Below are 25,965 nucleotides of genomic sequence, written 5' to 3'. Positions count from 1 at the left end.
GTTAGGAAGATAGACATCCCGCTCTCGTCTGTTTTGAGAAAAAGCATCTCTAAACACTAGGAGGGCGGGGAGAGAATGCACAGGTCAGGGCTCTGAGTCTAAGTTAACCAGGAGCAAAACCAGGTACAAAACCAGGTGTGGACAGTACTTTAGGAGAAAAAGAAAGCTTACCGGCTGCACGATCAGCTCGGCCCGCATCAAACAATCCGAGCAGTTCTGCAGAAGCTCCTGGATGGTGTTCTGGTTCTGCCTGGACATCGTTCCGGTTTGACTGATGAGCAAACACAAAGAAAGAAAATATGAAAAATTTTTTTCAATTTTGAACTCATTTTAAACTTTCAAAACAGCTGCAAAAACAAGACAAAAACACTTCAGTAGGCCCTTCACCCAGACTGCCCAATTGTTCACATTGGCCATGTCTCTTTGTTCCCCTCCCCGCGTATGTGTGTATATCTATGTATAGTATATATACATTTTTCTGAGCCATTTGAGAACAATCACGCTTCTTTATCCCAAAATATTCCAGCATGTATTTCCTAAGAACAAAGCCATTCCACTATATAACCACAGTACAATTACCAAAAGCAAGACATTTAAAAATGATGGAATACTATTTTCTAATCTACAGAACTTTTTCAAATTGTACTAACCTTCACACCAAGTTTTTTTTTTTTTTTTTTTCTGGTATAAAATCTAATCCAGAAATATCCTTTTGAGTTGTGAAAACACATTTCCAGCATCTTCTCTGTCACCCCTCTCCCTTCATCCCACATCAATGCCATCACCAGTCCTGGGAAAGGTGGCATCAGACCCAGAGCTGCAGGGTTTCCTTGACCAGTCTGGCTGAGGACAATTGTAGGAGACGAAAGAAAAGCTTATTCTGCAAAAATATTTTCTGCAACCAGAAAAAGCTGATAATGGTAAAGGAAGGATGGGGTAAAGAAAGTGATGGGAAATTTAAATATCTTTAATGCAAAAAGAAGCCACTTTTCCTTTCAGGATGACCCCAGAATATTATCCTGTACAATGATGCTCACCCACATGTGTATATCAAATGTAGCGCTATTCTGGAAGACAGGTAGCAGAAACCTTAAAACGACCGTGGTATTTAAGAAGAATGTTGTAGATATTCTACATTTTAAAGAAAGAGATTACAGAAATTCAGTTTGCTCCAGATACAAGTAAAAAGAGTAATCTATCATAAAACAAGTCTTACTTTTTAATTTGCCAGGATACATTATGCTACAGCACAGCCCGCTACGGCTTAGTTTAAGAGAGATTTAAAGCACATTAAATTATTAACGTTCAGGAAAGGTCTTATGAATGTCCTACAAGAAAGCTGAGTTCCTCCAGGGCTTCTGAGCTACCAGCCAGGCCGGCTTGAGCTTTCAGATAAAACAGACGCCTGTTCAATGTACTGAACTTTCTTTTATGTGTGTCTGTGTCGGGAAGGGTGTCTGTGTGCGTTTTAAAGAAAGAATTTCCGGACTTCCCTGGTGGCGCAGTGGTTAAGAATCCGCCTGCCAATGCAGGAGACACAGATCCTGGGGGCCTTCGAGTCCTGGTCCAGGAAGATCCCACATGCGGCGGAGCAACTAAACCCGTGCACCACAACTACCGAGCCTGTGCTCTAGAGCCCTCGAGCCGCAACTACCGAGCCCGTGCTCCGCAACTAGAGAAAGCCCACGCGCAGCAACAAAGACCCAAAGCAGCCAAAAATAAATAAATTAATAAATACAATTTTTTTCTAATTTTTATTTTATTTATTTATTTGCGCCAGGTCTTAGTTGTGGCATGCTTGTGGGATCTAGTTCCCTGACCAGGGATCGAACCCAGGCCCCCTGCATTGGGAGCTCAGAGTCTTAAGCCCTGTGCCAAAGGGAAGTCCCAATAAATAAATTTTTTAAATAAATAAATAATGAAGAAAGAATTTCACTGTTTAAAAAAAAACGTTTGAAAAGCACAGGCTGTACTAGGCAGAGATAGGGTAAAGTCACAAGAATGTGGGAAACTCCTCCCACCGCCCCTTGATTCCACCTCATTTCACATCGGACAGGCGCTTTCTCTCTCTGCCGGCCAGGCTTCCCTGCAAGCCAGCCCTGGCTGAAAGTATGTGGGTGAGAAACCAGCTCTCCTGGGAACCAGTGCCAGGTGAGGCCGCAGCTCCTCCAGGCAGGCCCTGGCACTGCCCACCCATCAACACCAGGGCACCGCACACACACACACACACCCCCCGCATGAATGCTGCCCTTCTCTGCCTGCCACTCAGAATCAGACCGGAAACCTGGCACACTTCTCGGATTGCTGAGATGTTAACAGGACTCCATCCGTTGTCAAAACTTGTGCAAAATTCCACTTGACTTAGAACACTTTCCAAAATGCACCCATTATAACAGGGAGGAAAGAAATTCAAGAGACAAAGGGAAAAAAGAAAAAAGAGAGACAAAGGGAGAAATACAGAAACATCACTGAGAAGTCTAGGATGGGTAAGTAATTAGGGAGGTCCTGTGTAATTAGATTTGTTTTCTTTAATGAAGGGGCATGAGAGGCCCTTTCTTCTGAAACATTTAGTAATTCTGGTCAGCAGTTGGGTTCAGAGGGTGATTCCCACAGAGAATGCCAGTCCCTTGCATACAAAGGAAAGGGCTCTCTCTTAGCACAGTGGAAAGTCAAGAGTTTCTGAAATGATTTAATAACGTGTGCTACTGTAAAAACTAACACAGTGAGTGCTAAGACAGAGGGAGATGGGGAAACTGGGTGAGGTGTAGGAGAACTCCCTCTATCTCTGCAGCTTTTCTATAATCCTAAAATTATTCCAGGATAAAAATGTACAAAAAATAAAAAAGAAGCAGAGAGGCCAAACTCACTTGTGAATGAAAGTTCCAAAGTGTATACACAAGTCTTTTAAAAATGAATTTATGACACTAAATTCATTTGCCAACAAAATATGAAACTCTTCGGCTCTTTTTACCCAACTACTAGAGTAGTTAGTTACATGACACTTAGAAATGAACTAAGGAAAAAGAGGTGAGGCAATTAAACACTGGCTTAAAATATTGGTGGACTTGCACTTAAAAAACAAAAAGGTAAAAAAAAACAAAAACAAAAAAACACCAAAACGGTAACTTCATATGCTGTTAATGATACTGGAAAGAATTATTCATGCTTCACCAACAGGCCTATGTTCACCATACACGCCCTTGATAGCCACTAAAACCCTATGTGTTTGCCTTGGCATTTTAGGAATAGATTAACAACCGTCTTCACAAAAATCTAATCTTTCTAAAAGTAAAAAGAAAGAAAAGCTAAAGTGTTAGAACAATGTAATGAAGAATCTTTGGTATTGTGATTTGTCTGTAGGAAAGTATGATCTAATTAACCAAATTTCCTTAGGCACAACTTTTCAAGACTGTGTCTGGTCCTTAAAGTAAGATCTACATGTCCCGTTTGTCATCTGTAAGCATCTCACTTCAGTCTGAACATCCTTGGGAAACAGACCATCAAATCGAGCAGGTGGAAGGACAACTCAGGCCCCTGAGGTTTATTGATGAGAAAAGAGAATCCACCTTCACATTTCAGCTTGCTTGTCCCCGCCCAGTGAAGGATCCAGAAATGACTGTACTTAAATCAAGAAGGAAGTGTCCGTGGAGAGGATTTCGACTCACTAGACACTCACTCAGATGCTGTGCAGGGCTGGACCCTTCAGCAGGAGAGCCAGGAGAGCATGCTTCAGGGAACACGGGCATGTTGTGTGTCATTCAGAACTTTTTAAGTCAAAAATCATATTTTTTCACATAATTTTAGGTCTTTTGTCGTTTACCTCAGAAATATTCTAGATCTCAGTTTTCTCATCTTTTGGGCTAGGTGCTAGCTAAGATTTCCTTAGCTCCTTTGATCTGTAACTTTATTTTATGAGACCACCAAACTCACTCCTCCTACTGAAAATAATCTAAAAGTCTATGTTCTGTGTAAAGGTAAGGAAGTTTCCTCTTCACACAGTGCAATTTGGGAAAATGCAAAATTCCATCATAGCGGAAGAAATCATTTTAAAATAAATACTTATTTAACAAGCATATAAGGACTTTAGAAATCCCTAGCCTCAAAGAAATTTTCAACACTGGTACGTATTGGTATTAGGGGTGCAGAGATTTTAAGCCATGTTAGGAATTGAACTAACGAGGTCAGAGTTCAATTTTTAAGTCCCATTTCCGTGTCATGGAAGATGAAAGAAGTCATGCAAAAAAAAAAGAAAGAAAGAAAAGAAAGTTCGTTTGGGTCAAATCAATCAAAAAATATTGACTTCTAAACTAAAATTAATAGCTGGCCTTGAAAATATAACATTTGTCCTTAAAAGTCTTTAACCTTTCTGAAATCTTCTCTTATTTTCAAACTTACAAAGACAAATTATTCGTACAACAAAGAAACTGACTACACTTTTTTTGAAAATTCATTCTAAAACTTGTTTAAACAAGTAAGGGTTCCAACAGTTTACATAAAGATCCCTTCATCAGAGGCTAAAAGGAAAACATGGTCTGGGCCACATGAACGTGTGAACAGTATTAAAGAGCTTCCGATGTTTTATTTTACTACCTCCAAATAACAGTCTTTTCTTAAAAAAATAAGACCCCAAAATTAACTGTGAAGCCACTAGTTTCACACTTTTCCCAAGAATATTATAGACAAAAATACAAGACAAATACTTTGAAGAGAGTCTTGACGCATTACAAGATATTTATTAATAGTTACTCTCCTTGCTTTATGAAAGTCATTTTACAATCATCTATTCTGTTCATTAGACCCTTGGCCGGTGCCACGTAACTCTGGATTTATTTTTGTATATACACTGGGTTGGCCAAACAGTTCGTAAGAGTCTATGGAAAAACCAGAAGGAACTTTTTGGCCAACCCAATACTTTCTCTCCCAATGGGTTCCTTCTTTCCTTCCTTCCTCTTTCCTTTGCCCCTTCTCTCTCTCTCTCCCCCACTCTCTCTCTCTTCTTTTGGTTCATTCCATCAACATAAGGTCCTGGATGTGTGCCGGAAATTATGTCTCACGTGTATTCGGATTCATGGAATAATGACCTTGGAAAAAGTCAATGAGGACTTGATGGAAATGATGATAATTATGTAATGCATTAATACTGATCTTAAAACTTATTTGCATTCATATTGATCTAAAACCTATCTGCTGAGCTCCTTACAATGTTTCAAACATGTTCCATATGTTATTTTGAGTTTCTTTAAAAGATCTTAAGTAAAAAGAAAAACATCCATGGAGTTTGTAAAAAAAAAAAAAATTTACGTCTTCATTTAAGGACAATACCCTACCTCCAAGACTCACTAAACACATCAGTGGAAATGTCACGTATCAGAAGTTACACACCAAGTGCTTCCGCCTCCACAGAGTTTTCCTGGCACATCTCTGCCCTCCTTCTGAACGAATTATTTACACACCTGTCTGCCCACACCTGGAGAGCAAAGTCTCACACCTTAGTCACTTTCGGCTCCTACGTGCACCTAACAGCACAGAGTTCCTCACCCAGAAGGTCCTTAACGTATGTTTGTTTGGTTTAGGAAAGTAGAAGAAAAACAAAGGCAAATCGAAGACTGATATGAAGATATTACTACTCATTACCCTGATTTCCAAAGCTCAATCAGGTAGCGCATCTACTGCACCCCAATTCCCCACCAATAGTGGGAAAAAAAAGGGGGGGCTTCCCTGGTGGCGCAGTGGTTGAGAGTCCGCCTGCCCATGCAGGGGACACGGGTTCGTGCCCTGGTCTGGGAAGATCCCACATGCCGTGGAGCGGCTGGGCCCGTGAACCATGGCCGCTGAGCCTGCGCGTCCGGAGCCTGTGCTCCGCAATGGGAGAGGCCACAGCAGTGAGAGGCCCGCGTACCTCCAAAAAAAAAAAAAAAAGGTTTTCTCTTATCAATTTTAGGAAGAAGGCCTCCTCTGGACCTTCATCTTGTCCTCACCCAGGAGCTTTGGAAGCGGTACTCTAATAAAAGTTCCACTGCCTTTCCATGTTTGCTATTTTCACAGTTTTTGGTGGCTTGGGTGGGGGCCGGGGAGGGCAACCTGATCACAGATCATTAACTTCATAAAGAGTTTGGGGTCCACCCCGTTCTCAGCCACTTCTGGCTGGACAGCCTGTGACTCGGAGCAAGTTAGTAGACCCGCGGGGCCTAGGGTTTCTGCAGGAACCCAGTCACCTCTCGGGGCTGGCCTGATGTTGAGAGAAGCAGCCAGTGAGGTCTGTAAAGCCCGGCAGAAACTAAATCCTCGCTGCGAGATCGTTCGTACAGGGGAAGCTGCTGTTGTGATATGATTCTTAGATTTTGCTTTTATTTTTCATTTTGTGTTTTTCACCCCAGTTCATGATTTTGCAGTTCACCCAGTTCACAATTTTAAGGATATCCTGCAAGCACACTGGAGGTGGAGTGAGAAGTGAAAAAAAGGAAAGAAGAAGAAATGATGATTGGGTATTAAGTGTGAGGCATTTGATGAGACTTTCTCAGGTAATTTTTAATTCCTAAAATTATCTACGAAACCTAAAAAAAAGTTTGAGACAATTCAAAGACAGAGATATATTTTAACTCCGTGAAAGACATCTTTTTGAAGGGATTAGAAAATTCAGAAAAAGATGCTTTCCTTTCCTTTATTAAATGGGGATGAATATTTGACCCTTACAAATTCAAGGCCAAAACAGGGATTTCTGTTTTGAATTCCTTCCCTATGTGAAAACTTACATTCATTCTGATGCCTAAAAAAAATCGTTTACAAGTTGTCTGGTTATCCACCAAGAGGCCAACTCATTTTTAATTTTTTTCAGGTACCTTACGATATTACGTTTGCATGTCACACATTTGAATTCCAGGCAAAAAACTCAGACCTACGGCCTGCAGCCTCTCACTCTGGTGTCCTCATTTTCATGAAATGCAGACTTCGTATTCCTGAGGTCTCTGAAGGTCCTGGACCCTCCTCCTAGCCCAAGGTGCTGGTGGTAAGGTGCACGTGATGGGACTGCCCTGGCATTTTATGGCATGCTGAGGCTTGGGGTCCGTGGGGCAGTGGCTTCAACATCAGAACCACCCCTGCCCATTTTCCCAGGAGGGCCAGAGGGAGCCGGAGAAAAAGCAAAGGGCGGGGCGGCAGGGCCCCAGGCACCAAGGCCTCGGGACTGAGGCGCTTCTTCCAGAACCTTTGAAAAGTCTGGAAAGACTGGCTGGCTGAGGGCTGAGTTAACACTCCCCGAGACACACCCAAGCCCTCCTCAGCTCCACCCAAAGATGTCAGCGTGGAGGCATCAGCACTTTTTTGTCTTTCCCAAGACATTTCAGGCGCCTGGACGACAATGAAATTACGCCCATGTTTACAGAAAAGATTAACTACTTGCTGGAAGCTGCTCTGTAGATGTGCCTGACATTCAGCAGGCTTAACGCAGCATCCCACTGTCCTTCATTCCTCAGCAGATGGAAACTCTACAGGAGTGTGAATGCAAGAACACAATGGCTATGAAATATTTCCCAGGAATGCAACAATTTAAAAAGAAGTAAAAACTCCTATTGGATAGAAGAGTTTACAAGAAGAGGTGAATTTTAATAACTAAAGTTAGATCTTTTCTTGCACCATCGTGGTATACTGGATTCAAATGCAGCTCAATTACTAACTTAGCTGCTTGACCTAAGCCAAGTCATCTAACTCTTTTAACCTCAGTTTCCCCACCTGTGAAATGGGAAGTTTGTCGTGAGGCTTGAGATAACAATATACTTGGCACATGGTGGGTGTTGGCCAGGCAATGGTAACTATTATTAACCACTGATCTGATGTTTGTATAAAATATATAACCTACTCAAACTTAGTCACTATGTAAGTGTTACTACTGCCATATATTAAGCTACACTGAAGCTTACTTTGCCATCGTTTCCCAGAAAAATATTTAGAATAACCATTCTGAGTCAGCCAACTCTAAGCCTGTTTTCTCACTCTCCCTTGCCTCTCTGATCCAGTTCTGAGCTGAAGCTGTCACTCCATCACATCTACTTCCTGTCCCACTGCCACCAACCTCGACCAGACTTTCACCTCCCTCCTTCACTGGTATAACTGCTTCCTTAAGGCAACCCCTCCCACACACTGCTGGCCACAGCAACAATCCTATGGCTCCCTGCGTCGGTCTTATCTCTCTGCTCCTTCAAAGGAGACCTTCACTGGCTCGGATGAGACCTGCAAGGGTTCCCCTGTGCCTAACCCTAACCCACCACCGTGATTCGAGATCTCCCAGGTTCTGGCCCCAGCCCGTCCTTCCTCCTTCCGTCTCACTGTTTCCCCACTTAAGCGAATGCTCCAAAAGGAGACCACTCTCTAGGCCTTGAAGTTGCACCTGCTTTTCCACTTCTCACACTTTTCTCATGCTCTTCTCTCCTCCAGGTGCACTCTCTGCCCACTCTCTTTACCAAATGAAATTCTCCAAAGTCCAAGTCAACACCACTTCTTTTATAATAAAGTCTTACTGGTGCCGCCACTACAGATGTTATCTTGTCCCCTTACGAAGCCTCTGAGTCGTGGGTACCGCTCCTGTGCATTACCCGTTTGTATTATAGTACTCATGTACTTATCTTCCTCTAAAGAGCATCTGCTCCCTTCCAGAAGTCTCTGTATTTTCACCTTTGAATCTCCCCGACATCTAACACACAGCAGATGCTCAGGAAATATTGGCTGAATGAATGAATGAATACATGGACTTGAGGTACTTTCATCCTGTAAGTACAGGGCTGTCCAGTCTCATACACAAGTACATGGTCTAAACGCACAGGATGCCAGAGGGCAGAGGGAGGAGCCCCTGATTCTCATGCCAGCTCGGCCATGGTGGACTCCGGGACTTGGGGCAAGTCTTAATTTGTCTCTAAAGTGGAAAAGTGAGGTTTCTGTCCTCCTCAGGACCCCCTTCCACTCTAAAATTAAATGTAAATGCGCCTGTTTAACTTCATGCTGAGAAACAGGCTCCATTTAAAAGGTAGTTTAAAGCAAACTTTAAAATAGGTATCAGATAGTGATCACACATATTCCGCTTTGGAAATCAAGAGTTCTGGAGAAATGTAAGCATTACCATTTTATGCACATATTTCTGAAGCTTAGTGACTGTATTTGGTTTGTAAGCCTCCTACGAATTCCACACTTTGATCAGCGGAAGATCTAACTGGGGGACTTTGTCACTTGGCCACCAAATTTCACTACAGATTTGTAATTTCTTTTAACTACAGGAATAAGACCAGTGTAATTCTGCCATCATTGAAAACAATATAGCATCTCATACAAGAAAAATCCAAAGTTTAAATTTTCAAAAATAAACATCTTAAATTATCAAGCATGAAACATGTACCAAACTTTAAAATATCAAGAAAAGCAGCGGAAGAAGGTAAATAAAGTCGTTGCAGATCCCATGCAGGGTAAAACAACGACACAAAAGACAGGTGGGGGAACGAGGGATAATCAGAGTGAGAAATATCCGGTCCTAAACAGTGACAAGTGTTACTAAATAAAGGACAAAGGCAAGAGGCTGTAAAGTCACTTTCAAAGGAAAAATAAGATTTGGGCTCTGTACACACTCAAATTAGCTTATTTAGGGAAGGGCTAAATGCACACATTGATCATTAAAAAAATCACCAATCTGATTCAGCCAATAAAGTGGGAGTTTTAGAAATAAAGGAGTTTAGATGCAACCAGTCGTTTTCATACTGGTTTTTTAGGGTTTTTTTTTTTTTTTTTTTTTTGGTTTTGTCGCTTTAAAAACAAAACACCTCTATTTAGAAAAACTTTCGGTCAGAAAAGTGCTTTTAAAATCCTTCATCATCATTCACTTAGCAGAGGGCAGTCGAGTCAGAGCTGCCATCCTGCTTCTGCCAAGTGCGTGCCAGGGCCAAACAAATCCTTCCACACAAGACGCTAAAAACCCTAGGAAAACAGGTGCGGTGCGGACACCGACCCTCTCCAGTCAGTCGTCCTTATTTTAAAATGCAGACCTCAGCGTTTGCGGGCTACTGTGTATTGTGACAACGCTTCGTTTCTAAGGGCAAGTAGCACAAGCGCAGGCCGGGACAGGCCTGGGGAAACTCCAGTACCTGGATCCAGAAAGAACGCCGGCCACATGCTGACTCAAGCCCCCAGCCTGCCGCCCCGCGGCCCTTGGCAGCTCGACAGCAACGCGCAGAAAAACAACCTCCCTCCGAGTTAGGTCACTTTTCACTAGAGTCTCTTTCCCCTTCCCGGGGAGATGTTAAAACTTGACAGGTTTATCAACAGCCTTTAGGTTGGAAAAACCGAACACAAGAAATGATGCTATACTAGGAGAAAATATCAAGCCTCGCCCAAATTTAACGTTCGGTGAAGCATCCTTATAAACCGGGTATCTTTATGCAGGTCATTAACCCAGATATTAATTACAAATTTACTTCTACAAGAAGTCAAGGGAGTGAAATATTCCATTAACAGCCATGTTTATTGTCAACTTAAAACATAGGGACGCTAAGATAACAGAAGCATATTCAAAAAAAAAAAAGGAACAAAAAAACCAAAAAACCACCTGGTTCATAAATGCAGGAAAGAAGCAACCTTGCAAATTCTGACTTGGATTTAAATGTGTGGATTCAAAAGCATGTGCTTTCCAAATACTGCAAGACTGGGAGGGAAAAGTAAAGTTTCAGATTTATATGGTTGGCCAACTTTTCAAACAAACTTAAAAACCAAAGTGTAAACGAGCAAAAATTTCTCCCCAGTCTCCCTAATGGTTTGGCGTATTTTTTCCTGGAAACCCCCAGGTGCATTTTGTTCATTAAAGAAAGAGCTCCAAGATTGAGACAATTCTTTGCTAGCTCAAAAAGAGAAAATAAATTTTCAAGGTGCTCCGGGAAGATAAAGAAATGAATAAATCGAAGCAGAAAGCAGGTTGCAAGTCGAGTAGTCCGTCCCGGCCCCCAAAACTGCTGGCAAAACAAAAAACCCCTGGAGTGTATTCAGTTTGCTCCTCCCCAGCCTAAGGCCACAAGGCTAGGTCGACAAAGTTCTGGAACTCAGGCCTCTTCCCCCGAAGCCCTACAAGGGAAGGACTTGCAGGGGGCGGGAAAGGGGGGTGAGAGCCGCAAAATTCTCACGGCTCACGTGGGAGAGTCCGGCTCCGGGGACCGGGTAAATGTACGTTCATTATCTTTCTCCACCCGCACCCGATTGACCTCCCTCTCCCCAACCTGGGTTTCCCGGATGATTCGGAGAGGCAGACCCCGCCCTCTTCCCAGGGCGCCCCCAGCATCGCGGGCCGGCCGGGATGGTACGCGGAGCCTCCCCGCCACGGGCCCCTGCCCGCGCTATCCCGCTCAGAGCGCAAGACCCTGCGCCCGCGCTCTGCCACCGAGACACTGAGGCTGTTCCTCGGATGCTTTTTAAAAACCGGGAAACAAAGGGCGCAGGCGCGGGGCCACAGGTGTGCTCGCTGGCGGGGGCTGCCGCGCGGCTGATCCGGGCTGGGGGGACAGGCAGCCGCTCCCGCCGGGAAACTTGGTTTGGGTAGCAGGCGAGGCCGAGGCGGGGCCTTCTCGACCCGCAACCCCGAGCTACCGGGACGCACAGCCTCTGCACAAAAGCCCCCGGGTGGCCGGGCAGCCCAGGCGCCGCTGCGGACGTGGTCTCGGGGTGACCACGAGCTTGCGATGAGCCACTAGCCAAAGCCGAGAGCCACGTCCACGCTGGCCACCCGACAGGCCGGAGGCCCCGCTCCCCTCGCTGTTTTACTTTTGGTTACAGTTCGAGAGATTGGGTTTAGTGGTCGCAGCCACGCCCGCCTGACCTCCCACCTGCGGCCCGGGACAAAGGCGAGGCCTCGCTGGGGACAGTCCCGGATACAGCCGGGACCCCCGCCGTCCGCCGCGCCCTGCCTGCACTCTCGCTGGCTGGCCTTGGGCCCCGGCACGCAGGAAGCGAGAAGGGGGGCCCGAGTCCCCGCCGGCAGCGAAGGAGACGCTCCTCTGCGGGTTGGCGCACATGCCCACCCGGTCTGCGCGGTGCGCCGGGACACTCGGTCTTGCCCCAGCGCGAACAGGAAATGCGTGCATGACCTCGGACAAAGAGACTGTCCCCTTTCTGGACCTGAGCTTCCTCGTCGGTCAGAGGTCGACGGTCCGTCCCGGTCCCAGGGTGCTAGGGGAGCGTAGAGACCCCGGCCCACGCACACCGCGCGCTCCGGGTCGGCCCGGTACCCACCAGTAGCCGTCCGAGTTCTGGTCGGTGACCGTGCAGCGCCGGGAGTAGTACATCCTGCTGGTGCCCCCACCACCGCTGCTGCCGCCCCCGCCCCCGCCGCAGGTCATCTCGTAGCGCAGGTCAGGGCCGGACTCGGCGCGGGTCATGTGGCCCAGCGTGTTGATCCGCGGGCTGGAGCCTCCGTTGCAGCTCATGTTGGCTGGCACTCGGAGCGCCGCTCAGCGCCGAGGCGGACGCGAGGGCGGGCCGGCTCGGAGAGAGCGAGGGGCTCCCAGGAGAGGCCCAAACCGGGGACTGGGCTGGGGGCGCAGAAGGATCGCGAGGACGCGCCTCTCCACCGCGGCCGTTCTGGACACTGCGAGCGCGGCACGGCGGGCGGGCGTCGGGCGTCGGGCGTCGGGCGCCGGGGACAGCGACGGGCCGGGAGTGGAAGCGGGAGCGAGGGCTGCGGCTCTCAGGGCGGCGAGGACGCAGAGGAGCAGGGCCGTGGCGGGGTGGTGGTGTTGGTCGGCTGGGGCTCGAGTCTCCTCCCCGCTGGCACCCGACGCTGCCGAAGCCACACCTGGCCGGTTTCTTCCCAGGGCGGGGTGCGGCCGCCGCGCCTCCCCGCCCCATCGGGTGTCACCGACTCGCACCGGCCGCCCCTCCCCACCTGCGCCACCGGCCCGCGGCTCCGCCCTCCGCGTCGGGGCCTGAGTAACATGCAAGGGGCGGAGGCCCGGCACCCGCGCGCTCCCAGCGCGCGGCCGGCCGAGGGGTGGACATGCGCTGGCCGGGGCGTGCGCTCCGCGCGTCGCCGCCGTAGCCAGGAAAGCAGGGCCCCAGCTTTTGAGGATTTCTACGGCCCCCGGGTGGAAATAGGCTAAAAAATAAGTCATTCGATTGGACAGTTACTTATTAAACTTTTACTTCTGCTTATCCCTGAAAACGGTGCCAGCCAAGCTTTGGCTACAAACAGTTGAGGAGAGAATGCTTAGATGATGAGGTTTTGTTCGGAGACTCTTTTTGAATTTTCTTTTATTCCAGTAATTCAGAAGATTGCCTCAGAAGCATGTTTTCCGACGTGTAAAACGATTTTTACCCAGAACCACCGCTTTCTGGAGAAGTCTTCACCGTAAATAACTAATTTCTTTAGCATGAAGATAAAGAGGAATCCACTACAGTCAGTTCCCATAGGGTACCATGAAACTATAAATCGCAGTGTCTTTTATTTTGCCTGGTGATGGTCAGTCATTTTAAACGAGAAATGGCAAAGACTTCCACCCCAGACCGCTTCCAAATTTTATTTAAAAACCTTGGGGGCTTCCCTGGTGGCGCAGTGGTTGGGAGTCCGGCTGCCGATGCGGGCGACGCGGGATCGTGCCCCGGTCTGGGAGGATCCCGCGTGTCACGGAGCGGCTGGGCCCGCGCGTCCGGAGCCTGTGCTCCGCGGCGGGAGGGGCCGCGGCGGTGAGAGGCCCGCGTACCAAAAAAACAAAAACAACAAAAAAACCTTGGGACCACTCCTCTCTTGCGTGCCCCTGAGCAGCTTCTCCCCCGACCCATCCCTTTTGAAACAGCTTTTCCCACAAGTCAGTGGTGGTGGCCTTCCTGGGACTTCAGTCTACCTGAGAGCAGCAGAGAACCCTGAACAGAGATCATCCACTGGGTACAGTTGAGTAACTCAGAGCCAGAACATTCCAGCCACCTGATCGAGGGCCCCTCCCAATTAGTGGCTGCCTGCGAACAACACTGCAGTCTCTGTGACTCGGGTTTAGATCCAGACCCAGTCACAACATCCATAAAAAGCTGTTTCTATAATTTGGAAAAACTGTTCAATTACTCTTTAATAAACATCATTTAAAGATCTTTATAATAAACATTTGTCATCTCCCTAAACAATGACAGTTAACTCACTTTCTTATAAAGTATATTTCTGAAATGTTTATAAACTGAAAAGAACAAAAATCAAACTATATTTGCATGTTGTAAAGGGAGGGGAGGGAGTTCTCTAAAAGGTCCCAGATTATAGCACCCCAAGTTACACCTCAAATTTTAGGCAGAAATCTTTAACAAAATGTCTTTTTCTCTACAATGGTCCACAGAGTTAACCAGCCTAAATCCAAGGAGTCAAAGATACCATGAGATCAAAGTTTGCCACTGTTAGCACTCAATAATTCCCATCATTTTCTCAGTTTCCTCTTCTGGTAAAGGCTAATGTGATAAAGTGTTCAAATGATTTCACAAACACTGATGTATAGACAAGAGTGGTGTTTCTTCTGAAATTGAATCAATGGCTGGAAGTCAGCATCTGCACAAATGGCCCAGATATTCACGGGTCGGTGGAGGGGAAGCCTTTTGGGGTGTCAGTCCATAATATACAAAATACTTCTATGCACCTCCTTTGTTCAGCAAGTAGTTATAACCTCCTATACAGAAGGACCAATGCTAGACTTTGGAATATACACAGAATGTCCTTGAAAACATAGTAAAACTTCAATTTTAAAAATTCAGGAATTCCTTCAGTCCAATAATGTGTAAATAGAAGGTCATACAATTGCACAGTAGAATCCTCCTTAAACACAGCACACGTCTATGAGCCACCTCCCAGTGGTGGCGAAAGCTGTGCTCAGCCAATGGGTCCCTCTGAGAGCTCCCACTGGGTAGTCAGGAGCCCAGGCACTCACAGACCTAAACATCACCCAGACCCGCAGAGCTGTTTACAAAACAGGGGTAGAGGTGAAGAGCACAGCCCACCGTTCCTTCCCGGCCTACCTTACTGCTTCCTGTTCTTAAGATGTTCCCAAGAAGGCGACCGACTTCCAGCTAGCCAAACATGCCGGGTCTGGGAAGACGACGACTTTCATTTACCTTTCTCTAAGGAAGACAGGAGGATGAAATAAAAGATCGACATGACAGATGGGATCCAGACATACACGCATTCGTTGTCTAAATTGACTGTCTCACAAGCGGCCCCCAGTGAAGGCTGGGGATCAGAAGACCATCCTCTGACATGAGTGCTGCAGTTTACTTGGGAAGAGCTCCATCTCCTCAGGCGCTAGATGGAAATGATACTTGTCCTGCCAACTTTGCAGACCTACAGTGAGGATCAAGTCAGATAAAATATGTGAACATTCCTGAAGCATATAAAGCAATGGCGCCACTCATTAAACCGAAAGCTCTTTGCTGGGTGTGAAATGTTTAGCTCTAGTGCTTCTCTTTACCCCACCTGTGACTCAGTATAACTCCCCCTTGGAGACATTTAACATTCATTCAAGCAGTTATTAAGCATCTACTGTGTCACACAGCAGGCTCACTGCTGGTCACTCTCTGTAGGATATCTGTGGGAAAACAAATAATTGCAATATAATGTTAGGTCTGCTGTTATAAAGGTAGGTCTTCAGAGTCGTGGGGCACAGCAGAGGGGTTGAAAAGTAGCTTTTTTCTTACAACGAGGTTTATACAGTTTAGAGTCCACGGTCTGGCAAAGTCCTCGCTAGCTGCCCTAAGGTCAGCTATTTTTTCCCTACCACTTGTAGATACCTACCCTTGTCCTTTTAGAGACACATCACTGACAAGTCACTTTCTCTCTGGCTGGACTTAAAAATGACCTTGCAGTGAGGAAAGAGGCATCAGTTGTATCCTGAACATAGTTTTTAAATGAAACAGAGCACCTTGATTTCAGTGAGATTAAGAAGAATCATTTACTTGCTCAGAATCCTATGGGAAATCTCTCCTCTTTGTTGGTAAATGATAATGCTTTACCATAGAAAAGATGTACAGCCCGTGAGCTAAAATACCTGTTCTGCCGGCCAGGGAAGCAGTATTTTTTTTTCTTTTACCTTTTTATCTTTGGCTTCACCGTGCAGCTTGCGGGATCTTAGTTCCCCGACTAAGGGATCGAACACAGGCCCCAGCAGTGAAAGCGCCGAGTTCTAACCACTGGACTGCCAGGGAATTTCCAGGGAAGTAGTATTTTAACAAATTAGAACTACAGACACTAGGATTGGAATTGTAAAAATAAATAAATATATATATTTTTTACTTCCTTATTTTTCCATTTGTATGAATAAATTAGAATCTTCCAGAAATCATAAAATCTGTGTTCTCAATATTATAAAAATACGATTGATCTCTCCTAAAGTTGTTGAAACTATTCAAAGCTTTGAATGAAGAAAGCAGTTTCATAAACCACAGAAATTCCATTTCAGAAATGGGAAAGTGTTTGTGAAATATATACATTAGCCCAGAACTCTCTTTATTTTCCTTGGTTCAAGCGTCCTTCAGGGACAGAAGAATTTCTGTTTGTAGTAGTTTTTCGTTTTTGCCAGAGAAGGGTGATTAACTTTTCAGAAATTGAATAGCTGAAAGAAACATCTCAAATACATTTTCTGTTTCTGTACTGATGAGTTGTCCCATTGTTTTGGCACAGATAATATCCAATAAATCATGCTATCCTTTGTGGGGTTTTTTTAAATTTTTTTAAATCTGGGGTGGTTAGTTGTTTGGGTTTTTTTTTCTTTTTTTAAATAAATTTATTTATTTATTTTTGGCTGTGTTGGGTGTTCGCTGCTGTGCACGGGCTTTCTCTACTTGCGGCGAGTGGGGGCTACTCTTCGTTGCAGTGCACAGTCTTCTCATTGCGGTGGCTTCTCATTGCAGAGCACGCGCGGGCTCTAGGTGCGCGGGCTTCAGTAGTTGCGGCACGTGGGCTCAGTACTTGTGGCTCGCAGGCTCTAGAGCACAGGCTCAGCAGTTGTGGCGCACGGGCTTAGTTGCTCCGCGGCATGTGGGATCTTCCCGGACCAGGGCTCGAATCCGTGTCCCCTGCATTGGCAGGTGGATTCTCAACCACTGCGCCACCAGGGAAGCCCTGTGGTGTTTTGTTTTTTTTTTTAATAGACTTTAAAAATTTTTTTAAATTTATTTTTGGCTGCGTTGGGTCTTCGTTGCTGCGTGCAGGCTTTCTCTAGTTGCCGCGAGCAGGGACTGCCGTTGGTTGAGGTGCGCTGGCTTCTCATTGTGGTGGCTTCTCTTTGTTGCAGAGCACGGGCTGTAGACCATGGGCTTCAGTAGCTGCAGTGCGTGGGCTCAGTAGTTGTGGCGCACGGGCTTAGTTGCTCCATGGCATGTGGGATCTTCCCGGACCAGGGCTCGAACATGTGCACTGGCAGGCAGATTCTTAACCACTGCACTACCAAGGAAGTCCATCCTTTGTGTTTTGAGTATGTTTTTTTTGACTACATTTAATTGGATAGCATAGATATTGGAGATTCATCTATACTTTCCTGCCAGATCTTTTTCATTAAGAGCCCAAGTTTGCAAGATAGGGAGGCTGGAAGTTAAGGGCGTGGATGATGGCATGCACAGGTATGGGCTACACAGAAGACACCTACACCCTTAGCCAAGTGACTTCTAACCCACCAAGCTAAACAATAACTCACCTTAATTTTGTTGGGCAAGCACACAGTCACTGAATAGCCAAATAAGCTAGCCTTTAAAATATACTCTCAAAGGAGTTTTTTAAGCTTATGCTTGTGAGGGACTGTCATTGTGAGTAGATTGTCCTTCTACCACGTTGGGATTGGAACACGTACTCAGGGTTTACATTACTGCTGGTAAACCCTGTTATCAGCCAATACCACATGGATGTATATTGTGCTAAGAGCTCCATGAAGAAAATTATGAATTGCTATTCAGCCTTTACCAAAAGAATTAAAAATATGTATTCCATAAAGAATTTCAGAAACGAAAGCTGCCTTCAAGAACTTTTATACGAATTGTTTTCAAAACATTGAGAGTCTTGGAACTCCTTCTACCAATGAAACCCAGTAGCTAAAACAGATCATGGTGGGGGGCAGGGGGCAGACTGGTTGTACCCTGCTGGGAGCCCAGGACCCACCCACTGCACCTGGGCTCTGGAGCATTTCCCTGACGGAAAAGCCGTATAAACCAAAAGCCACATTTTAATAAAAGAAAATAGCGAGTCCCAGAAAGGTTAAGAAACTTCCCTGAGTTAATGATTGGTATTAATTTGAAACCAAGAAACTATCTGATCAATTGTTATTTTCCTACACTAGACACATAGGATGTCTGGAAACACAGTGACTATAAAGTAATCAGCATGCTTTGCAGAAGGTACATCAAAAAAACTACTCTTATTATTATTTGTTTGTTTGTTTGTTTGTTTTGCGGTACGCGGGCCTCTCACTGTTGTGGCCTCTCCCGTTGCGGAGCACAGGCTCCGGACGCGCAGGCTCAGCGGCCATGGCTCACGGGCGCAGCCGCTCCGCGGCATGTGGGATCTTCCCGGACCAGGGCACGAACCCGTGTCCCCTGCATCGGCAGGCGGACTCTCAACCACGGCGCCACCAGGGAAGCCCTGTTTGTTTTTTTAAAAAGGCTTTTTGAAAGTAGCAAGGGGCAGATGCTGGAGGTTTCCATACATGCGATCCACCCCTCTTCTAGAATTTTCACATTAATGGCAAACAGCAGCCCCTGTGGATGGGTAACAAGTGGGCGAGGGTGAGGCAGGGCTGGAGGGGGGAGCAATCCTTCATGGAAGGCAGCTACAACCATCACCAAACGGTGTTTAGGAAAACAGTCCTGCCCCAAAGGGTGCAGGCAAGTCCTTGTAGGGTCTTCCCAGCAATCCTTCCTTAGCCCCAGCTTCCCTTTAGCAAGAGCTGGGTTCAAGAAAAAGTCATGCAAAATCAAGAGGAGAGTATAGAGGATTGTTTCTTCTGCTGTAAATCAATGCCCTTGACAACAAATCTAACTTGATTTGATATGTGTGTGTGTGTATTTTTAATGATTTGTAGTATTTAAACTGAAACATTTAAACCTTGCTGACATCAGCCAGAAACGTTTCACATTCAGGACAAAGTTATAGCACAGTTCCGAAGCAGTTTCAGCAAATCTTGAAGCCGTTCTGTCTTGCAGAGGTGGGTGTGGAGAGCTACACTTTATTCTCTATTCTCGTTAAACCTGCCTGACGGCCCCTGGGAGTTGTGACTGCTTAGCAGTTTGGCTCCAGGCAGAATCTAGGACAGCATCTGTAGTCCTTTCCCACCCAGGCACTCAGAAGAGGTGCCAGCTGTCATCTCTAAACAAGCTTTTATTTTTCTTTACTGAATAAGGAATAAAAAAATTTAAGGATTTAAAACTGGAATTACTGTGTTCTTAAAACAAAAATCAGCATTCCTATTTAATGTATCCCTGAGAAAAAATGTAATACACAAGAGGAGGGTTTTTAAACCTCTTTTTTAACTACAGAGGGACTTGGCTTATAAGAGGGACTTAATATTAAATACATATTACCATAAAAGGGGAAATGGACAGTAACACAATAATAGTAGGGGACTTTAACACCCCACTTTCACCAGTGGACAGATCATCCAAAATGAAAATAAATAAGGAAACACAAGCTTTAAATGACACATGAAACAAGATGGACTTAAGTGCTATTTATAGGACACTCCATCCAAAAACAACAGAATACACATTTTTCTCAAGTGCTCATGGAACATTCTCCAGGATAGATCATACCTTGGGTCACAAATCAAGCCTTAGTAAACTTAAGAAATTTGAAATTGTATTGAGTACATTTTCCAACCACAATGCTATGAGACTAGGTATCAATTACAGGAAAAAAACTGTAAAAAATACAAACGCATGGAGGCTAAACAATACACTACTAAATAACCAAGAGATCACTGAAGAAGTCAAAGAGGAAATCAAAAAATACCTAGAAACAAATGACAATGAAAACACGACGACCCAAAACCTATGGGATGCAGCAAAAGCAGTTCTAAGAAGGAAGTTTATAGCAATACAATCCTACCTCAAGAAACAAGAAACATCTCAAATAAACAATCTAAACTTAACCTAAAGCAATTAGAGAAAGAAGAACAAAAAAACCCAAAGTCAGCAGAAGGAAAGAAATCATAAAGATCAGATCAGAAATAAATGAAAAAGAAATGAAGGAAACAATAGCAAAGATCAATAAAACTAAAAGCTGGTTCTTTGAGAAGATAAACAAAATTGATAAACCACTAGCCAGACTCATCAAGAAAAACATGGAAAAGACTAAAATCAAATAGAATTAGAAATGAAAAAGGAGAAGTAACAACTGACACTACAGAAATACAAAGGATCATGAGAGATTACTATAAGCAACTATATGCCAATAAAATGGACAACCTGGAAGAAATGGACAAATTCTTAGAAAAGCACAACCTTCCGAGACTGAACCAGGAAGAAATAGAAAATATAAACAGACCAATCACAAGCACTGAAATTGAAACTGTGATTAAAAATCTTCCAACAGGGCTTCCCTGGTGGCACAGTGGTTGAGAGTCCATCTGCCGATGCAAGGGACACGGGTTTGTGCCCCAGTCCGGGAAGATCCCACATGCCACGGAGCGGCTGGGCCCGTGAGCCATGGCTGCTGGGCCTGCACGTCCGGAGCCTGTGCTCTGCAACAGGAGAGGCCACAGCAGTGAGAGGCCCGTGTACCGCAAAAAAAAAAAAAATCATCCAACAAACAAAAGCCCAGGACCACATGGCTTCACAGGCGAATTCTATCAAACATTTCGAGAAGAGCTAACACCTAACCTTCTCAAACTCTTCCAAAATATAGCAGAGGGAGGAACACTCCCAAACACTTTCTACAAGGCCACCATCACCATGATACCAAAACCAGAAAAGGATGTCACAAAGAAAGAAAACTACAGGCCAATATCACTGATGAACATAGATGCAAAAATCCTCAACAAAATACTAGCACACAGAATCCAGCAGCACATTAAAAGGATAATATACCATGACCAAGTGGGGTGTAACCCAGGAATGCAAGGATGCTTCGATATATGCAAATCAGGCTTCCCTGGTGGCGCAGTGGTTGAGAGTCCACCTGCCGATGCAGGGGACACGGGTTCGTGCCCCGGTCCAGGAAGATCCCACATGCCGTGGAGCGGCTAGGCCTGTGAGCCATGGCTGCTGAGCCTGCGCGTCCAAAGCCTGTGCTCTGCCATGGGAGAGGCCTGCGTACCGCAAAAAAAAAAAAAAAAAAAATATATATATATATATATATATGCAAATCAATCAATGTGATAAACCATATTAGCAAACTGAAGGATAAAAACCATATGATCATCTCAATAGATGCAGAAAAAGCTTTTGACAAAATTCAACACCCATTTATGATAAAAAAATACTCTCCAGAAAGTAGGCATAGAGGGAACTTACCTCAACATAATGAAGGCCATATATGACAAACCCACAGCCAACATCGTTCTCAATGGTGAAAAACTGAAACCATTTCCTCTAAGATCAGGAACAAGAGAAGGTTTCTTACTCTCACCACTATTATTCAACATAGTTTTGGCAGTTTTAGCCACAGCAATCAGAGAAGAAAAATAAATTAAAGGAATCCAAATCAGAAAAGAAGAAGTAAAACTGTCACTGTTTGCAGATGACATGATACTATACGTAGAGAATCCTAAAGATGCTACCAGAAAAATACTAGAGCTAATCGATGAATTTGGTAAAGTAGCAGTATACAAAATTAATGCACAGAAATCTCTTGCATTCCTATACACTAATGATGAAAAATCAGAAAGATAAATTAAGGAAACACTCGCATTTACCATTGCAACAAAAAGAATAAAATAGGGCTTCCCTGGTGGCGCAGTGGTTGAGAGTCCGCCTGCCTTTGCAGGGGACCCGGGTTCGTGCCCCGGTCCGGGAAGATCCCACATGCCATGGAGCGGCTGGGCCCGTGAGCCATGGCCGCTGAGCCTGCACGTCTGGAGCCTGTGCTCCACAACGGGAGAGGCCACAGCAGTGAGAGGCCCGCGTACGCAAAAAAAAAAAAAAAGAATAAAATACCTAGGAATAAACCTACCTAAGGAGACAAAAGACATGTATGCAGAAAATTATAAGACACTGATGAAAGAAATTAAAGATGATACAAACAGATGGAGAGACATACCATGTTCTTGGATTGGAAGAATCAACATTGTGAAAATGACTCTACTACCCAAAGCAATCTACAGATTCAATGCAATTCCTATCAAACTACCAACGGAATTTTTCGCAGAACTAAAACAAAAAATTTCACAATTTGTATGGAAACACAAAAGACCCCAAATAGCCAAAGCAATCTTAAGAAAGAAAAACAGAGCTGGAGGAATCAGGCTCCCTGACTTTAGACCATACTACAAAGCTACAGTAATCAAGACAGTGTGGTAGTGGCACAAAAACAGACATATAGATCAATGGAACAGGATAGAAAGCCCAGAGATAAACCCACACACATATGGTCATCTTATCTTCGATAAAGGAGGGAAGAATATACAATGGAGAAAAGACAGCCTCTTCAATAAGTGGTGCTGGGAAAACTGGACAGCTACATGTAAAAGAATGAAATTAGAACACTCCCTAACACCATACACAAAAATAAACTCAAAATGGATTAAAGACCTAAATTTAAGGCCAGACACAATCAAACTCTTAGAGGAAAACATAGGCAGAACACTCTATGACATAAATCACAGCAAGATCCTTTTTGACCCACCTCCTAGTGAAAGGAAATAAAAACAAAAATAAGCAAATGGGACCTAATGAAACTTAAAAGCTTTTGCACAGCCAAGGAAACCATAAACAAGACGAAAAGACAACCCTCAGAATGGGAGAAAATATTTGCAAATGAAGCAACTGACAAAGGATTAATCTCCAAAATATACAAGCAACTCTTGCAGCTCAATATCAAAAAAACAAACAACCCAATCCAAAAACGGGCAGAAGCCCTAAACAGACATTTCTCCAAAGAAGATATACAAATTGCCAACAAACACATGAAAGGATGCTCAACATCATTAATCATTAGAGAAATGCAAATCAAAACTACAATGAGAGGGGCTTCCCTGGTGGCGCAGTAGTTGAGAGTCTGCCTGCCGATGCAGGGGACACGGGTTCATGCCCTGGTCTGGGAAGATCCCACATGCTGCGGAGCGGCTGGGCCCGTGAGCCATGGCCGCTGAGCCTGTGCGTCAGGAGCCTGTGTTCTGCAACGGGAGAGGCCACAACAGTGAGAGGCCCACGTACCGCAAAAAAAAAAAAAAAGAAAGAAAAAGAAAAACAAAGTACAGTGAGGTATCACCTCACACCAGTCAGAATGGCCATCATCAAAAAATCTACAAACAGTAAATGCTGGAGAGGGTGTGAAGAAAAGGGAACCCTCTTGCACTGTTGGTGGGAATGCAAATTGATACAACCACTATGGAGAACAGTACGGAGGTTCCTTAAAAAACTAAAAATAGAACTAACATATGACCCAGCGATGCCACTACTGGGTGTACACCCTGAGAAAACCATAATTCAAAAAGAGTCATGTACCCCAATGTTCATTGCAGCACTATTTACAATAGCCAGGATATGGAAGCAACCTAAGTGTCCATCATTGGATGAATGAGTAAAGAAGACGTGGCACAAATATACAGTGGAATATTACTCAGCCATAAAAAGAAACAAAATTGACTTATTTGTACTGAGGTGGATGGACCTAGAGTCTGTCATACAGAGTGAAGTAAGTCGGAAAGAGGAAAACAAATACCGTATGCTAACACATATATATGGAATCTAAAAAAAAAATAAAAGGTTCTGAAGAATCTAGGGGCAGGACACAGACATAGAGAATGAACTTGAGGACACGGGGAGGGGGAAGTGTAACCTGGGATGAAGTGAGAAAGTGGCATGGACATATATACACTACCAAATGTAAAATAGATAGCTAGTGGGAAGCAGCCGCATAGCACAGGGAGATCAGCTCCGTGCTTTGTGACCACCTAGAGGGGTGGGATAGGGAGTGTGGGAGGGAGGGGATATGGGGATATATGTATATGTATAGCTGATTCACTTTGTTATACAGCAGAAACTAACACCACTGTAAAGCAATTATACTCCAATAAAGATGTTTAAATAAATAAGACAAAAAAATACATCTTGATCTCAGAATTATCATTAAAGATAAATGTTGGGGCTTCCCTGGTGGCGCAGTGGTTGAGAGTCCGCCTGCCAATGCAGGGGACACGGGTCTGTGCCCCGGTCCGGGAGGATCCCGTATGCCGCGGAGCGGCTGGGCCCGTGAGCCATGGCCGCTGAGCCTGCGCGTCCGGAGCCTGTGCTCCGCAACGGGAGAGGCCACAACAGTGAGAGGCCCGCGTACCGCAAAAAAAAAAAAAAAAGATAAATGTTAAAAACATGGCTGTGTAAATCTAAAATTTTTAGACATTTAAAGAAAATGGGTGTGTTTACATAGACAGAAGGCAAAATGAAAAGTTAAAAAAGGCAATTTTTAAGCCATATATATATATATATATATATATATATATATATATATATATATAGTACGGTCAGTTGTTTTATATTAAAAGTTATGTGTTATAAGAGACATACTATCTAAGGCATAGATGTTATCAATGAAGACCTATTTTTTAGTATATACATTTCTAATAATAGTTCTTTTAAATAGAGCTATGCAATTCTTAAAGAAAAGGATAGCTTTTGTACCTAGTTTTGAAAATGAGATCCTTAACACCTGAATGTTAAAAATCTGATATTTATCAGTATGAGAAAGGTAATTATAATCCAGTTCATTTGTACAGGAACTGACAAGGTTTTACTTTTTAATTGTGAAAAAATACACATAACGTAAAATTGACTCTTTAAACTGTTTTTAAGTGTACGGTTCAGTGGCATTAAGTACATTCACAAAGTTGTGCAACTATCACCACCACCCATCTCCAGAACTTTTCCATCATCTCAAACAGAGACTGTACCCATTAAAGACTAACAAATCTCTCCCCCTACCCACCCTCAGCCCCTGGGAACTTGCTACTATCTGTCTCTATAAATGTGACTATTCTAGGTACCATATATAAGTGGAATCACACAGTATTTGTTATTTTGTATTTGGCTTGTTTCACTGAGCATCATGTCTTTAAGGTTCATCCATGTTGTAACATGTGACAGAATTTCATTCTTTTTTTAAGGCTGAATAATATTCCACAGTATATCCACTGCACATTTTGTTTATCCACTCATCAGTTGATGATGGACATTTGGGTTGCTTCCACCTTTTGGACATGGTGAATAATGCTGCTGTGTTGTTTTTTTTAAGTAGTAAAATTATTATAGACTTTTCCTTTAGAACTTCCGCTCCCCCCAGAGTTAATAACTGTCTTTTTTTTTTTTTGGTTTTGCTTAGTTGTTGGTAATTATCATTAATTTATTCCCAAACTCTTCCTGAGTTGAGTAAATCTCTTCACAACACAAACATTCTTATCAGGTATTCTATAAGTTTCATCTGCTTGAAGATATCCCTCCTGGTCGGGGGATGAGGGTGGGTGAAATGGGTGAAGGGTGTTACAAGATATAATCTTCTAGTTATAAAATAAATAAGTCATGGTGGTGGAATGCACAGCTTGGTGACTATAGTTAGTAATCCTGTATTGTATATTTGAATGTTGCTAACAAAAACAGACATAATAGATCAATGGAACAGAATAGAGAGCCCAGAAGTAAACCCACACATTTACAGTCAACTAATCTTCGACAAAGCAGGCAAGAACATATGACGGAGAAAAGACAGTCTCTTCAGCAAGTGGTATTAGAAAAGCTGGACAGCCTTCTGTAAATCAGTGAAGTTAGAACACACCCTCACACCATGCA

The 25,965-nt window shown here is 44.2% G+C and overlaps 1 protein-coding gene across 2 annotated transcripts in view; it reads right to left on the bottom strand.

Moving 5' to 3' along the window:
• DSP (desmoplakin) overlaps window positions 1-12,446 on the bottom strand; it is a gene marked incomplete at its 5' end in the record, with an annotated part of 42,191 nt that extends 29,745 nt beyond the window's left edge. For both annotated transcript variants that reach the window (XM_082664367.1, XM_082664368.1), the window contains 2 exons: window positions 172-271; window positions 12,253-12,446. In XM_082664367.1, coding sequence (XP_082520493.1) covers window positions 172-271; window positions 12,253-12,446 — 294 coding nt within the window. The remainder of the gene's footprint in view (window positions 1-171; window positions 272-12,252) is intronic.
• Window positions 12,447-25,965: the final 13,519 nt, after the last annotated feature.

This window comes from Grampus griseus (genome assembly GCF_964374135.1).
Source record: "Grampus griseus genome assembly, chromosome: 10".
Classification (NCBI taxonomy): Eukaryota; Metazoa; Chordata; class Mammalia; order Artiodactyla; family Delphinidae; genus Grampus; species Grampus griseus.
Note: the sequence above shows the minus strand (reverse complement) of the source record. Positions and strands in the feature narration are given on the sequence as shown.